General features: G+C 43.5%; 1 protein-coding gene across 2 annotated transcripts in view; it reads right to left on the reverse strand.

The window, feature by feature from the left end:
- The window catches only part of LOC137372279 (phospholipid-transporting ATPase VD-like), a 307,708-nt gene that overhangs the window by 52,074 nt on the left and 238,098 nt on the right, over positions 1–17,536 (reverse strand). For both annotated transcript variants that reach the window (XM_068036018.1, XM_068036029.1), the window contains exons 13-15: positions 12,753–12,847; positions 8,511–8,637; positions 6,077–6,261 (exon numbers count right to left, since the gene is read on the reverse strand). In XM_068036018.1, the coding sequence (XP_067892119.1) occupies positions 6,077–6,261; positions 8,511–8,637; positions 12,753–12,847 (407 nt within the window). The remainder of the gene's footprint in view (positions 1–6,076; positions 6,262–8,510; positions 8,638–12,752; positions 12,848–17,536) is intronic.

The following is a 17,536-nucleotide window of genomic DNA, read 5'->3' on the forward strand; positions in this document are numbered from 1 at the left end:
CCTTCGGCCCACCGAGTCTGTGCCGACCATCAACCACCCATTTTACACTAATCTACACTAATCCCATATTCCTACCACATCCCCACCTGTCCCTATATTTCCCTACCACCTACCTATACTAGTGGCAATTTATAATGGCCAATTTACCTACCAACCTGCGAGTCTTTTGGCTTGTGGGAGGAAACCGGAGCACCCGGAGAAAACCCACGCAGACACAGGGAGAACTTGCAAACTCCACACAGGCAGTACCTGGAATTGAACCCGGGTTGCTGGAGCTGTGAGGCTGCAGTGCTAACCACTGCGCCGCCCTTTCACACAAAGGGTTCTGAGAGTGTGCAAGGCATAAAACTCAAAGTTTCGTGGGAACCTCATCCTCATGGGAAAAACAATTATACTGCTTGTAGTACCGGTCCTGTCTGTAGGTGACACTGTGATCAAAGCTTTCAATGTCAATGGTGTGTTAGACCTTGCCTGTCAACAGTTTCACCCAGCCTGAGATCCACCCAGTAAGAATAATTGTATTGGTAATCTTTAAAATTCTAATTTCTGCTATAAAAGTTAAAGCTAAGTTCCAATATTTGAGAATTCTTCACCTCCCGCTATTGGCAACCTATGGGCACCCTAATATCCTTTTATACCAGAATAGAAACGGACAACTTTTTTTTGTCCTTTCAAGGGATGTGCGTGTCGCTGGCAAGGCCCACATATGTTGCCCATCCCTAATTGCCCTTGTGAAGGTGATGGTGAGCCACCTTTTTGAACCACTGCAGTCCATCTGGTGCGGGTACACCCACAGTGCAGTAAGGGAGTTCCAGGATTTTGATCCAGCGACAGTGAAGGAACGGTGATATATTTCAAAGTCAGGATGGTGTGTGACTTGGAGGGGAACTTGAAGATGGTGATGTTCCCATGCGTCTACTGCTCTTGTCCTTCTAGGTGGTACAGGTCACAGGTTTGGAAGGTGCTGCTGAAGGAGCCTTGGTGAGTTGCTGCAATGCATCTTGTAGATGGTGCATACTGCTGTCACTGTGCATCGGTGATGAAGGGAGTAAATGTTGAAGTTGTTGGATATGGTGTCGATCAAGCGGACTGCTTTATTCTGGATGGTATCGAGCTTCTTGAATATTGTTGGAGCTGCACCCATGCAGGCAAGTGGAGAGTATTCCATCACACTCCTGATTTGTGGATGGTGGATAGGATTTGGGGTGTCAGGAGATGAGTTAAACACCATAGAATTCCCAGTCTCTGAACCGCCCTTGTAGCCACAGTATGTATATGGCTGGTCCAGTTCAGTTTCTAGCCAATGGTAACACCCAGGATGTTGATAGTGGGGGATTCAGTGATGGTAATGCCATTGAATTTCAAGGGGAGATGGTTAGATTCTCTCTTGTTTGAGATGGTCATTGCCTGGCACTGACGAAGCAAGTAACATTCATGCCACACATCTGCCTAGGCCTGAATGTTGTCCAGGCCTTGCTGCGTATGGACACAGTATCTGAGGAGTTGCGAATGGAGCTGAACATTGTGCAATCATCAGCGAACATCCTACTTCTGACCTTATGATGGGGTGGGGGGGGGGGGGAAGGTCATTGATGAAGCAACACCTTCTCATCTTTGTCACTCACCAGATATCTCATCTCAACCAAGTCGCTCCCTGGAAACATTTCCAAAAATACCAATTCTCCTCAGAGGCTATACCTATACCTGTTGCTGTCTTGGCACCATCACACACCAAAATGCTCACCCTCCCTATTGTAAACATTTATGGACTCTTGTTAGAAGGAAGCCTATCCAGACCCTCATCACCCTGGCTGGGCAAAATTAGGGATGCTGGCAGGAGAGAAAATTTGTTTCAGTGGCTACACCTTCCCTTCCTCCAAAATATCTATTGTTAGATGGATCAATCTCTGCTCAGGTGAAAGCTTAGGCCACCCTTCTCTGAGAGATAATTTCTGTACCTTTGTTCCCTTCCCTATGGTCTCCTGCTCCTTCCTCCCTATCCTCCTCTTTCCTCTACTCTTCTCCCGATCACCTAGCCACAGTGGCGGCAGTGGCTCCTACTACTATGACAACAACTTGTATTTATATAGTGCCCTTAACATAATGAAACTTCACAGGAGCATTATAAAACAAAATTTGACACCAACCACATATAGCGCTATTAAGGCAGATAACCAAAAGCTTGGGGTCAAAGAGGTAGGTTTTCAGGAGTGGCTTAAAAGAGGAAAATGAGGTAGAGGCGGAGAGGTTTAGGAAGGGAATTCCAGAGTTTAGAGCCTTGGCAGCTGAAGTCATAGCAGCTAGTGGTGGAGCAATTAAAATTAGTGATGCTTAAGAGGCCAGAATTAAAGCAGGACAGGTATCTCGGAGGGTTGCGGGGCTGGAAGAGATTACAGAGGCAACTCCAAGGGTTAGATTATGAGGAGAGATTATATAAACTGGATTTCTATTTCTGTAATCTAGAAGGTTAAGGGGCAATTTGAGGTTTTTGATCGGCTATTTAAGAGAGAATCTATTTTCATTGGTGGGGGAGTCTAAGACAGGGAACATAATCAGAGCTAGGCCATTCAGGACATAAGTTAGGAAACACTACTTCATGTAAAGGGTGGTAGAAGTGTGGAACACTCTCTAAGCCACAAAAAGCAGTAGATGCTATCTCAATTCATAATTTTACAGTTGAGATTGATAGATATTTGCTAGCCAAACTTCAATACTGCATTCGGTCTTGGCTCTGTGTGAGACGCCACTGGAGATCAACATCTTAAAAAGCATACACTACCTGTCTGTGCATCTTGATTTCTTGTTATTACATTTATGCCCATATTCTGCGTCAGCTTTTTCTCCCTATTATAAATTCCTATGTACACATTTATAATAGGTTTTGTTGAAAGAAACCTGTCAGTAACTGCACAACTGGGCCACCACTAGTCATTCAAAATGCTTATGGAATTTTTTTCTTCAACTGCCTTTCTTTTATCATTAGCTGAATTTCTAATGTCTAAAGGATTGAGGAAAGGAGAAAGAGAAAATTCGGGAGCAGAGATGGAAAGAATAATGAAAGTTTTTCTTCTTTTCACATTACTTCAATTTTCAAAAAATAAGTTGGATATCGAAGCCAACTAATTATCTGTGCATTGTTGCGGGTTAGAAAATATCAGTGTGAGACAGAGGACTCGACATTAATCACTTCCCCCCACCAATCCTATCTATGACAAGTGGGAAAGGGTCAAGGGAGGTTAAAAATCAAAAAATGGGGAAACCAACCCTCAACCTGCCGTGTGTACACTCATTGCTGTTTTTAGAAGTGGGCTTTGTGGCATGTGAGTGCCCTGCCTTGGAGAGGTGGGTCACTTCATTAATATATTTAAATTACAGTTCCACACAGCAATTGGTAACCCGATTTAAATTTTACATTTGCTGCATGTTTCCAAGGGGTTAGGAGAGCTGGAAGTGAAAGGGAGGGAGGAGTTTCTGGCTCTATAAGATAAATGTCTTTCTCAGCACGCTTTATGAGCCAGGAAGAGCAGGAATGCTCCCCATAAACCCTCAGTGAAGCCATCGGCCTCCCCTTTGCCAACTGCTGACTTCTCTCTCCCCCACACCACCACCCCCAACCCCATAGCATACTTGCTGACCTGCCCACCCTTCAGCTCCAACGTCACTCTCTCCTAGCTGTGGTCGCAGCCCATCCCAACCCCCACCCCCATTGCCATTGGACGTCTCTGAGGGTCCCCATCTGCAACCTCCTGCTGTTAATTATCCAGCCCAGCAGCTGGCCAGGCTTTCAATTTGGCTGGTAGCTGGGCGGGAATGGAAGAAATGATAATGAGGTACAGCCGTTACATTTGGCAGGACCTTTGCATAACGGCCTTGCCATTTTTCTGTGCTGTTTCGGGCTCCCAACACTTTCCTTATTAACAATGGGTCTAGAGATCAGCAAAGAATAGTGGGTAAATGATGAAAAGGAATGAAAGATTGAGATATATTAAAGATGACTATGCAGACGAGGAAGGAGAAATTACCTGCGATGCAATGTCTACAGTGCAGGAAAGGGAACTAGAAGGGAGCAGTGCCATGGAGGTGAAAGAGAGATGATCGAGGCAAATGGAGTGATCAACAGTGCCAAAGGCACCAGAGATGTCAAGGATGCAGTTATATAGGATGTCACTGGTGACATTGATCAGTGTGGCTTCAGTGCGAATGGGATACAAGCCTGATTGGAAGGCTTCAAATGGAGAGTATTTGTAAGGCCTGCATTCCAGGATTTTAAGAACAACATTGGAAAGGTTGCCGTAAGTTGGCAAGGATGGAGAAGTTGAGAACGTTTTCTGAGGAGGGGATTGACGACAGAGGTTGTTTAAAGATGTAGAGGCGAAGTGAGAGGATATGAGATAGGTTGATATAAGTGATAATAGGAGTGAAAAATGGGGGGTTTTATGGTCAGAAGTTGGGATGGGTGGCGGGAATTGAAGGTGCAGGTGGTGGGCTTAATGGAAAATATTTGTTTGTGGGATGGGACAGAAGAGATGGAGGATATACTGTGGAACAGGGTGGAGGACAAGTGCTTGGGGAAGGGGAATGAACAAAAGTAAAGGGCGGAGTGGGTTAGGGTCAGAGGGAGTAAGGGCAACACAGCATATGCCTTTGTTTTAGGACACTAAAACATGCATAACCTCTTCATATTTGTTGTCTGAATTGAGCATAGTAATTGATGGGGATGGTAGTCAGAGATTATCATTTTTTGCAAACAGAAGTTTGGAGCTGTTCTTACTTTGCAGAATGATCTTAGATTAGTTAGAGGACTTATGCATGGAAAGAGAGCAACAGAGGAACTTGAGGTCATCAAGCCAAAAAGTAAAAGAATTCTGAAATAAATAGTGGAAAAAGTGATGTCCTCTTCACTGAACTCCAGTTATGCTCAGTCCCAGGACATCACTGCAGGAGTTCCTCAGGGCAGTGTCCTAGGCCCAACCATATTCAGCTGTTTCATCAATGACCTTCCTTCAATCATTAGGTCATAAGTGGGGATGTTCACTGATGATTGCACAATGTTCAGCACCATTCGCGACTCCTCAGATACTGAAGCAGTCCGTGTAGAAATGCAGCAAGACCTGGACAATATCCAGGCTTGGGCTGATAAGTGGCAAGTAATATTCATGCCACACAAGTGCCAGGCAATGACCATCTCCAACAAGAGAGAATCTAACCATCTCCCCTTGACATTCAGTGGCATTACCATCACTGAATCCCCCACTATCAACATCCGAGGGGCTACCATTGACCAGAAACTGAACTGGAGTAGCCATAAAAATACTGTGGCTACAAGAGCAGGTCAGAGGCTAGGAATCCTGCGGCGAGTAACTCATCTCCTGACTCCCCAAAGCCTGTCCACCATCTACAGAGCACATGTCAGGAGTGTGATGGTATACTCTCCACTTGCCTGGATGGGTGCAGCTCCAACAACACTCAAGAAATTCGACACCATCCAGGACAAAGCAGCCTGCTTGATTGGCACCCCTTCCACAACCTTCAATCCCTCCACCACTGACGCACAGTGGCAGCACTGTGTACCATCTACAAGATACACTGCAGCAACTCATCAAGGCTGATTCGACAGCACCTTCCAAACTCATGACCTCTATCAACTAGAAGGTCAGGGGCAGCAGATGCATGGAAACACCACTAACTACAAGTTTCCCTCCAAGCTACACACCATCCTGACTTGGAACTATATTGCTGTTTCTTCACTGTCGCTGGATCAAAATCCTGGAAATCCCTTCCTAACAGCACTGCGGGTGTACCTACACCATATGGACTGCAGTGGTTCAAGAAGGCAGCTCACCACCAACCTCTCAAGGGCAATTAGGGATGGGCAATAAATGCAGGCCTAGCCAGCGAAGCCCACATCCCCTAAAAGAATAAAAAAAACCCTGGATACTTGCTTAAATAATAAGAATATCTTCAATAAGAACTTTTATTTTGTTCACAGTTTTAAGTCTTTAAACACGAGTGTTCAATAATAACTGCTGTACCATTTCAAACACTACTGTTGCAGTGCACGTAAGTTTCCATTTACCTTGTTCTGTGTGTTGAGAGTGAAAATGCTGTCGTTTTGTTCCAGGAGTTTACAGGCGTAGGCAATGTTAACAGCAGTTTCCTGTTTGTCTCCTGTTAGGACCCAAATCTTTATCTTTGCCTTCCGAAGTGCCATAATGGTGTCTGGGACACCCTCCTGCAAGCGATCTACAATGCCTGTAGCACCTAAACATGGAATTGCATGAAATGGTTTGTTATTTCCACACACAAAATCACGTGGAAAGATTCAAGAATTAGCTTCACGATTGTGTTTTAAGAATTATGTTTCCTGATGCATCTAAAATTATGAAACTGAGTTTAAGTTTACATATTTATTGAAACATTATGAAAATGGTTCCAAAATTTAATCCTTGATCAGTTTTTAGTTATTGTCTCCAAAGCTGCTGGGCTCAGGGTGCAGTCGTGTGGAAAAAACTGCTCCTGCTCCCTTTCTAATGATCCCTGTTTCAAGTGGATTTGTGGAAACCAGCTGAAGATAGGGTCAGGTTTGCTCCTTGGACTATTGGTTGACTGTGATATATTAAAAGTCTTACGTTTGCATGCATTTCCAGTCTATAAAACGTTAAATCCTGATGTCAGCACTCCACATTTATGAAGGGAATTGCACAAGTAAATGAATCATGTATAATTATGCTCTTCCACCAGTGGCGTTGCTGTAGCACCTCAGCTTTAAGTCTCCCAGTTCCCTAGCCCAGGGATTCTCAATCGGAGGGGGTTCTTGAATTCACCAAAAATAACTGTGGGTTTTTTTCTGAACCTGAACCTGATAGTGTGGCTCCGGTTTAACCTGAACAGCAGCACACGGAAACATACGAAACGAAAAAAAAGTGCATGAAAATAAAATGGAATGAGCCTTGGCAGCGGAAGCCTGGGGCAGCAGTGACAGGAGCAGCCAAAAGCAGCAGGCTCTGAGCCCCCATAGCCCCTTCCCCTATAATGTACGTATGGAAATATGCCTGGTTATTGCAACCTATGGGCATGTGGTAACAAAACTCCAAGCAAAAATACGGTCAGCTCTCGACATTGCAAAACCAGAGAAGCATGGTGCTGTCTGGCCACGGATTACTTGCCAAGGTGACCATCCTCAGGAGAAGGGGAGAGACAGGCCTCAGAGCCAGTACATGCAGACTGGGAAATTGCTGTGGGTCTTTGGTGTGAAAGTGCAAACGGAGTCCTCGCAGATGGCAGTCATTGTATACTCACTCACAAGTTTTAGATTAAGTAAAACAAAAATAATCATATATATGTTTAATTGTATAGCTATTTTTATACAGAGGATATACTTGTGTTGTGCTATGAGGGTCCACTGAAATGTGGGGATGGGTGGGGTGGAGGGAGGCTTCAGAAGCAAAAAGATTGAGAATTGCTCTTTGAACCTTTACTGCTTCAACCAATTCTGCTTCCCAAATGAAGATAATATTTTTTATTTACCTGTGAATTATCATATAAAATCAAAGCATTATGCAAGTATAGAATTTATGACTTTAAAATGAAATACAGCTGTGCTCACTGATCCAATTATTTCCCCACCTTCTAACTCTGTTTCACCTGAGACTACACATTGAGACTTCCTTGGCAAGATTTTCTGCTACATTGTTAGCCCACAATTTTCACTAAAGAGAATGTGAGAAAGATTGCAGGCTGGCAAACACATTGGCAGAAAATGTTGGTCCCACTGTAAAATCTTCATAAAAATGATTTTACCAGCAGTTTTTCAAGGGAATTCAAAAAAAATGAAGCATTTTACAACAGGTGTATAAATAAGCACAGCGTCATCATTAAAAAATGAAAACCACAGTCCTCCATAATCTAAACAAAACCTCATATATTTGGATAGGGATATAAACAGTAACCTACAAAACACGCTCAAGACTGTATTCAGCAGCTCTCATAGGGTGGAATCTTACCGCCTTCGAAGATTTTCTGAGTTCAGGACCAAAATGGGTCCCAACCCTGTTCGTGCTGCCTGGCCACCCAGCAGGGAGGAGGGGTGGATAAGGATAGGAGGGCTGTGGGTCCCGTGGCCAGCCACTCTCATACTGCTTCCAGGTGCCTGCCTGGCTTTCCCTTAGTCAGGGGTGGGGGAAGAGATTCTGGTGGCATTCCCAATTTGCTCACAAGTGTGCACTTAAATATTCAAATTAGCTACCTGCCACTGCTAGGCAAGATCGCCTGGAGGCAGAAACATGTCGGGCCGCTGGCCCGACGCCTTCATTTCAAAATTTCCTGCCTTCAAACCTGCCTCCGGAGGACTGGGAAGATTACGCCCATAGAGTTAAGCACCACCTGATCCAGGAAAAGCATTTTAGAAATTCTGAACACATCCTCACTACAATACTAATATAAATAATATATCAAGTTAAGCTGCTATAAGAATGTAGGACATTCCACAGTTTGTATTTGCGATTATTTACCGAGCAAGGTTAGGCTAGTTTCGAGATTAAGAGCTGATTCAAATAGGAGTTCCTCTTGGTTATCAATACTTGTCTCTGCTAAGAGATGGAATTTTAGCCATTCTGAGTACTCAGCATCATTCATCACCTGCAGAAAAGAAAATGTGAGGTTTAGCATGAACTGCCTCAAGCCCAACTATCTCTGAATATGAACACTGACAAACACTGTAAAATATTTACAAGGTTAATCTATCATTTGTTACAAGATTGCTTCTATAATTTTTTGCAAAATATGTTTCAAGGACTTATAGTTGAATTATGGACATCGATTCATCTGGAATCTTGACAAGGCTAAACTTTGTGGGTTTTTAAAAAAAAGTCACCAGAAGGTTCCTGGATTTGGCTTGTAAACAAGTCTTACTGGAAGGCACCAACCCCAGCAGGGGTTGTTTTTGACTTGGGGAGATGTTTATGAAGAAGTGACAGGTCAAGATTTATAGATGTCAGCAGGCTTGTCTTCTGGAATGTTTTAAGATTCAGTTTGAACTGTTACAACAGACAGTCGGTTTTTACCTGCCAGAAGATGACTCAGCTTAGCTCTCTCTCTCTTGAAAACAAATCATGCATACAGTGTGTCAGTTTCCTATTTCCAACTGTGTTTGAAGAAACTTTGCATATTGAATGTGTAGGAACTTAAACCTTGTTGCTGCATTTCAGTTGTAAGACGTATTTGAAGCCTCCGTAGCTGCAGTTCTTGGAAAGCCTACCCAAACTGATCTTCAACATCACCTGGAAAGATGTTCTAGCAAGATCCCAGTGCCAGCTGTTGATATGCATTTGGCACGCCAAAACAAACCAAAGGTCATCTTTCCATTTCTTTTGTTTATCTTCAAGTATGATCAAGGATTCAGCCTAAGTGTTTTTTTCAGCACTTTAACAAAAATCCATTTTATGTTTCCGGTTAACCAGTGTGTATGTATGTGTGTGTGTGTGTGTGAGGGGCTAAGATAAATAAGGGACTTCAATATTTCAATTTGTGTATGTTTTACTTCATTATTGGTTAAGACTTGGTTTATAATAAACTGATAATTTTGTTGTTTATTAAAGAAATCTGGTTGGTGCGTTTTATTCTGGGAAAAATAAGAGTATGTGGTTGACCGTATTGGGAAGTGGGAAAATTTAAATAAATGTTGTGAGCTGTGGAGAAGTGATACTAGAATAAACAGTACACTCCTCCCACCTTGGTCATAACACATCACAAAAGTATTTGATAACTGTTGGAGCATTCCGTTTGTGCATTTATATTGATGCAGCAATATAATATGCATTTAGTTTATTCCAAAGTGATGAATATCTGGTTTTCTTTCACTTTTCTCAATTTGCAATATGAACATCTTTATAAATCCAGATGAGCTTGCAACAGTCCAATGAAGAGAGCTATATATTTCTGAAAAGCTGTGAAGTCTCTACACGCAAGTCACCATGGCCCTCCAAACCCAACAGCAGCAATAGCTCCAAACTAAGACATCAATAAGGAATCAGGAAGGCACACAATCAAGCAGATGGCATTTAGTTCTTCCTCTGTGCTAAATCTGCTTAGTTGATGTCTCAGTCCTAGTGTGCCACTTAGTATCAATTGTCTTCACTAGAGAACAGAGTGATGCCAATGACACAGGAAAGGAGGTAACAGCAATATTGGATTGGATAAAAATAGATCAAGAGGAGATACTTAATGACAGTCCTCAAAGTAGGACAGTCAGTGGTCTGGATGGGATGCATCCTAGGCTACTGAATCAAGAGTGGAAATTACAGAGATGCTGGCCCCAATCTTCCAACTCTCCTTCGATCCTTAGTACTTGAGCACTTGAGGATTGCAAATATTATACCCCTGATCAAAAAAGGAGCGAGGGATAAACCCAGCGATTACAGGCCAGTCAGCCTAATGTGGCTCATAATTGCTAAGTTGTGGAGGAGGTTAGCACAGCATCACAAACATGGAAACCCTCTTGTACTGCAGAGATCCTCCAAGCAATCTAAGCAGTGAAACCTCTACTTTAGGAGACCGATGGCTTGCTCCATGGTGTTACAGGTGGCTCCATGGCTTTCATTGAAGGCCCTCTGACCTCTTGTGGTGGGATGGCAGAAGGCGATCATAAGCCTTATGGCCGTGTAGCCGTTCCATGGTGCATTTTAGAGGCTCGAACATGGTGGGAATTGCTGACCGTCACAGGATAAAAGCTTTGTGGGTGATGCCAGGATAGCATGCATTCACTGAAATGAATTTTTTTGTGTGGTCGCACATCAACTGCACCTCGACAGAGTGGTAGCTCTTGCGGTTGTGGGATTGGTCCCTGTTGATGTTGGGGGCTCCACAGAACCAGGTGCATGCAGCTGATGGCATACTGCACCATCAGGGAGCCCACTATCATGGCAAACCCACATGCCCTTTCATCCTGGTCTTCCCTCCTCTGGAAGAAGAGGATGAATTCTCCTCGCCTCCTGTAGAGCGTATCTGTCACCTCCCTGATATGTTGGTGGATGGCACACTGCAACATATTGCTGATGTTGCCTGCTCCCGCCTGGCAGGATCCCACTACACAGAAAGAAAAGGCGATGGTGATTTTCACAGCCACTGGGAGGGCCGTCCTCACCCTGGTATGAGGCTTTAGGTCATTGTGAACGAGGCAGCATGTCTCCGTCACTACTTCCTTAGCGAAGCAAAGCCTCTGAAGGCATTGCTTGTTCCTCATTGCAAGGTAGGAGTGGTGCCCCTGACAGTCTCTTTCAGGGCCTTCTAACGAGAGGCCTCCTTCTCCTCCTTCCTTGCAGAAGTTCCGCTCTCTAGTCTCCTCTGCTGCACATCCTGTTGATGCTGCTGAGCAAGTGGCACTGCAACTACTGCCCCCATACCTATGCAAGACAATATTATTTTCTGCCTTTCTGTGGTCAGCAAAATGTCCAAATTCCTCCAGTAACTCACCACACTGCTACCACCAACTTTGCCCGAGTGCAATTAAATCAAAAGCACCTCAGCTGAAACTTATTGACTAGCCCTTTAAATAGCTCCCTGAACAGGGCCCATCTTGCTTCATAACACTTTGTTGTTTCAGGAGTGAATAAAGAAGACACTGCCTGCACATTTGTTGACCAGTTTTGGTAACCTGGCATTGCATTGACCCGTTGATGCAGTGATGTCATGATTGTGTTCAGTGATTTTGGACGCATGCAGGGGATGCAGCTGCGTGCGTCAATCCAGCTGCACGGGAAGTGGCATTGCTCACATTACAACTCTACCAGTAGGCTTTTGTAATGCTGCTAGAAGTTGCGCTACACTAATGAACGTTGTGCCCATAATGTTTAATACACTTGTTTTAAACCTTTTTATGGTAAATAGGACTAACAAACAAACTGGTGGTGAAATTGGTCTATGCCAGTAGTAGGAAATGGACGTAGCAAATCAGCAGACTGTTTTACTCTCCTACACAAGAATAAAGGGTTAGCACAGCATTCATGGTGTATAGGAAAGAGACAATGAAAATAGCATTCCATGCTTTTGCAGTGAAGCTGGGCATCAATGCAGGTTGAGAATTCAGAACATAAGCTTTTGTTTTGTTGAATCTGAAGTTACGTGACAAGATTTATATAACACTAAGCAACATACATAAAATTGATTGCATGCAAATATGATGAATGCTAGGGGCCAAGATGCATTAGAACACAGATTCCTATACAAGCTCCCTTAAGGCCCGTATTTCAGCTGCCTAATTGTGCTCAGGAAGACTGTAAGAAAAGTGGTGACTGAAAACATTTAAGTACCTTTGAGCAGCTGCCTCAGAGTGAAATGGAGGAGGCCTCAAAGCAGTTATTTTCTTCCTCTACTGGAGTGTAGTTACTAAAATTAACTCCAATCATTAAAATGAACGTATAATTTAGAATTCTATATTGTATTCTAGCTCATTTTATTCTGCAGTAATCAAGTCATATACAAGCAGGAGCTCACTCTCCCCTGTTGGCCATCACCATTGCCAAATAAACCAAAAACGCTAAATTAAAACACAGAAAGAGGTAACAAATCACACAATATTTCTGTAAATATACTGTAAAACAGATGCATTCAAATCAGTAACAAATTCAAATAATCTTGATAAACCCTGAGCATTGCTTTTGCATCTCCATTCCCTGATGTGTTACTGCCTTGTAACAAAACAAAATTATGTGGTGTTGTATCTACAACATTTGTCATGCTTGTTCTTTCTTTCATACCTTCTTAGCAATGCATAGAGTACGGAGACCCACTTTGGCATAATAGTCTAAATAATTCTGAGTTCTTTCCTGAATGACCTTCTGTTCCCTGTGGCCTGCAAGATAAACATGAGTCAACTGAGAACCAGCTCAAAGGCCTGCAAACTATCCTGTATGACAGAAACCATATTCCATTCCATTTCACGTACAATTAAACATGACCCATGTAACCACTGAAAATGGTCTGTGGGTAAAAGAAAGACAGTGAAATAACAAAACCATTCTGCAATCTGTGCATCAATATCGTTCACAATTACAATTTTACATCAAACATTTATTACTTTAGTATTAAATGAAAGTCTGCGAGATACAATATACAGCCCCACTCCTGGTTTGACCATAATGCACTCATGGCCTTGTTAATGGTAAATTGCCAGCAGATTTGTGTGATACATATCATATCCCACATCTGATCAGGTATCCTCCATAAACATTATTACAATTCAGGCTTTCTCCTGACATTTTACATGCTCACATCATATTGCCAGTTTCCATAAGCAGACAGAGGATCCCATTCAATGAAACTTGCAATCTTATGTGTACCATGAAGGCGATAGTATATCACAGGAACAACTGTTACCCTTTAAAATGCTGGGCACTGTAGGCTATGTACTAAGCCCACCATTCTTTCCCGCCTACTGAGGTGGTAAGTACCATCCTATTGAACTGTTACATTCAAGCTCCTTTGACCCTGAACTTCTAACCACCAACTTTCCTTCCTGGCTTCCATGACAGCTGACACTATGAATGCTCCCAACTCCTTTATTACTTGTGCCATGGATAATAAAGGGTGTGATATCCCACAAACTCACTTGTTTTACTCATAACTGACATTTCTTATGAATCAAACACACCACTTGACATATGATAAACTTTCAAGGTTTTTCATTGATGTGGCCAAGACCAAGAACCTTAGCTACAGATAGTTTGCAAAGTAAAATGATGTTCACTTCATGTCAGTAATTACGTACTAAAATATTGGGAGCAGCTGGCAGCACATAAAGCTTATAATTAACGTGTAATTGAAACCAGAAGCCAAAAAATCTATTTGTTTGGTGAAGATGGAGATACAGCAGCTCTTTGGATCAGTAAGTGGAACCTGGTTCTGCTCTGTTGCTTAGATCCTGCAGTTTTACAATGGGGGGTGCGGGGCGGGGGGCAGAGGAGGGATGTGGGGTTGAGATCTTCCAGTCACATCTCCACATCTCCAACGTCAAGAGTTCGTGCATGGGGAGGTTGTGTCCTATTTCTACCCTGTGGACTGGCTAAATGTTTCATTGAGGCTTTTGGAAAGGTGCCCACAAGCACTGAAGACAAGGGCAATCGGTCTCAGAGGGGATCAGTTTCCTTTGCTTAGCCTGAAAATGGCTGCCTCTGCAGAAGACTTAAATCACTTCTGTTTCTTCAGCCTGTGAAGGGCCAAGCCTCTAGATTGGAACCTATGGTCGAATGGCTATCACTCATTTCAAGAATGGATGAGGGCAGGTTCCACTGATATGTTCTTGCAGGCTCCAGCAGTGGACAACTTTGCCCCGATTATGTGAATGGCCCAACTCTGTAATTATGGGGCAGGGTCAATGTCTTTGGGGATCAGCGGTGGACTCAAGGCCTCTCTGTCGTACTTCCAAGAATGGAGTGGGTTATAAGTTTAAAGAATGTATCAGAAAATGAGACTTGCATAACCAAATTGTATAATGGCATACCAATTCTGCACAAGAGATTAAGATTTTTGTATTAAATGTCAATCATTAGAATTTTTAGGAATAGGAACACTGGACTCAAATAAACTAGTCCCTCTTTCATATATCAATTCCATTTGCCTGCCTTTTCACCATATCTCTCAATTCTTCTTTTTCCAAATCCAAGTACCTTTTTAACCCACTTATTGGCCTGCTGCAATGGTTTTCCCTTGCTTGTTCTACAACTCTATTACTCATTGGTTGGAAAAGTTCCACTAGATTCCTTTCTTATTGTTAACTTTGTCATTTTTAACCTGGGCTGCCTAGGATTTCAACCTTTCATTACAGTCAACAATTTGCCTGCATCAATCTTGCCTATTTCCTTCATAACAAACTTTAAAATTTCAATGAGTTCACTTCAAATGGGTTTTGGGAAGAGAGTTCCAGATTCTCACTACCATTTCTGTGAAAAAGTGCTTCCTGATTTGACCTATAAATGGCCTATCATTAATTTTAACATTATACCCCCTCAATTTCCCCACCAGCAGAAATAGTTTCTCTTGCTCGAAAAAATAGAAAGATGTGCATTTAAACAGCACCTTTCATGATCACAGGATGTCCCCAATTCCTTTACAGCCAATGAAGGAATTTTTGAAGTATAGGAAACGTGGCAGCCAATTTGTGCACAGCAAACTCCCACAGACAGTAATGTGATTTTGACCGGATAATCTGTTTTTGTGATGTTGATTGAAGGATAAATATTGGCCAAGACACTGGGGACAACTCCCCTGCTCTTCTTCAAAAAAGTGCCATGGAACCTTTTATGCCCACCTAAGAGAATAGATGGGGCCTCTGCTTAATGTCTCATACAAAAGACAGCACATTCAACTGTGCAGCACTTCCTCAGTAGTGCATTGGAGTGTCAGACTTGATTTTTGTGCTCAAGTCCTGGAGTTGGACTTAAGCCCACAACCTTCTGGCTCAGAGACAAGAGTGTTACCAACTGAGCTAAAGCTGACACTACCCTACACTGATCTACCCTACTGAATCCCTTTATCATTTAAAGACTTTGAATAGGTCACCGCTCAACCTTCTAAATTCTCCTGAATGCAAATCAAGTTTATGGAATCTGTTCTCATAAGTTAATTCTTTAAGCCGTGGTCTAATTCTGGTGAATCTGAGCTGTAGCCACACCGAGGCTAATATATCATTCCTGAGGTTCGGTGCCCAAAACTGAACGTTATACACAAGATGGGGTCTGACCGAGCTCTGTACAACTGAAACATAATTTCCTCACTTTTGTATTCCAACCTCCTTGCAAGAAAGGCCAATATTCCATTAGCCTTTTTGTGCCTGCGCACAAGCTTTAATGGCCTTTGCACATAGACACCTAAAATCTCTTTGTTCCTCCAAAGCTCTTAGTATCTATTATGAAATTATTAAATTTGTCTTTCTTGGATCCTAAGTGGATGACCTCACACTTCCACACATAGAACACCAACTGGCATGGTTTCACCCAGTTACTTAGTGTGTCTATGTCCTTTTGTAACTTCCTCCTCCCACCTACACAAATTACCTCCCAACTTAGTTACATGAGAACTTGGATATACAACTCTATATTCCTTCATCTACGGAATAATAGATACAGTGAAAAGCTGAAGTCCCAATACAGATTCCTGGGGAACGTCACTCAACAAATGCTGCTAATTATGAAATGACCCCTTTGGGCTAAAAATTGGGCTGTCCTAGTTTTTTGGGTGCAGGAGTTGTAATTCGTGACCTGCCAGTGCCCGTGCAGTTCGAGCATCCACCTCAAGTGCATGATTGTAGTGTTGGCCCAATGCTGCATCTCTGTCCTTCAAGCTGCCTGTGGCCTCCATGCAGAAAAGAGGGTCCTGGCAGCATTGTTTGCTGATCATGTGGCACAGCCAGCATGCTCATCTTACAGGCTGTGCCTTAAAGGGAAGCTGCACAAAAATACTGCTGCAATGTAAATTATTGCAAAATGAACAACAGGACAGACAGAGGATTCCAGAGTGACGGATGCTGTGCTACAGGCATAGGTGGTGCAGCTGGGCAGGAGGAGAAACACCATGGTCTACAGGGGGCTAGGAGATCCTCAAGGACCACCCTCAGAAGGGAGTGGGAGCAGGTGGCCAGGAAGGTTAACTCCCAGAGTCTGGACCCAATGACTTGGTAGCTGTGCCACAAGAAGTATAAATGACCTCATATGGGTGGTCAACGTCAGTGAATGCATCTTCACATGGCATATCCTACCCACCACAACCTCTCACGCTGCTCAGATCACTACACCCCCATCACTCACTCAACAGCACTCCCTGGTACTCAGGACCCATGCTTCACATTTAGATACTCCATCTCACCCTCACATCTACCAATACTGCCATCCTCACGCCTCACACCATCTTTCACTGCCTACGCTTACTTACAGCTATTCAGCTATGGCAAACACATAACCACTGGCATTCTGCAAGATGGCAAACAATAGAAGGGAGCAGAGCAGAACTGGCTGGGGGAAAGTACACCTACATCTCCTGAGGTCGATGGAGGAGATGGTTGTCTGCATCATGGTGCTGGCTGCAATGGGGCCCATGACATCTGATGTCACTCAGAACATTGAGGATGCAAATATGTTCCTGCCTTATGGCCCTCCTCAAACTCCCAGCACCCCCTCATCCTGCCATCTGGCATGATGAGCAAGCTGCAGGTGGTGTGACTATAGGCCTTTTGCTTTCGGCCCCACCAGACCAATCTTCCCCTTCTGAGTTCCTGTTTCCAGACACCCAAGGACTATCACCTACCCAGCCACAGGAGCTCCAGTAGGAAGAAAGAGAGCACCAACACAGCACAAATGAAGAGGCTCTGTCACTTGATCTAACACTTGCAGCCACCAGCTCACGTACTGCACCGTATCGTGGGATAGAGTTGGGATCAACATGTGGTGAATCATTCAGGCACGAGTGGCCTGCAGCTAGGCCAGCATAAAGGATGGTTTGTGTGCCAGTTCACCAGAGGGCAAGGTGGCAGGTGAGTACTGCTGCAGAG

This window comes from Heterodontus francisci, chromosome 1, assembly GCF_036365525.1.
Source record: "Heterodontus francisci isolate sHetFra1 chromosome 1, sHetFra1.hap1, whole genome shotgun sequence".
Taxonomy (NCBI): domain Eukaryota; kingdom Metazoa; phylum Chordata; class Chondrichthyes; order Heterodontiformes; family Heterodontidae; genus Heterodontus; species Heterodontus francisci.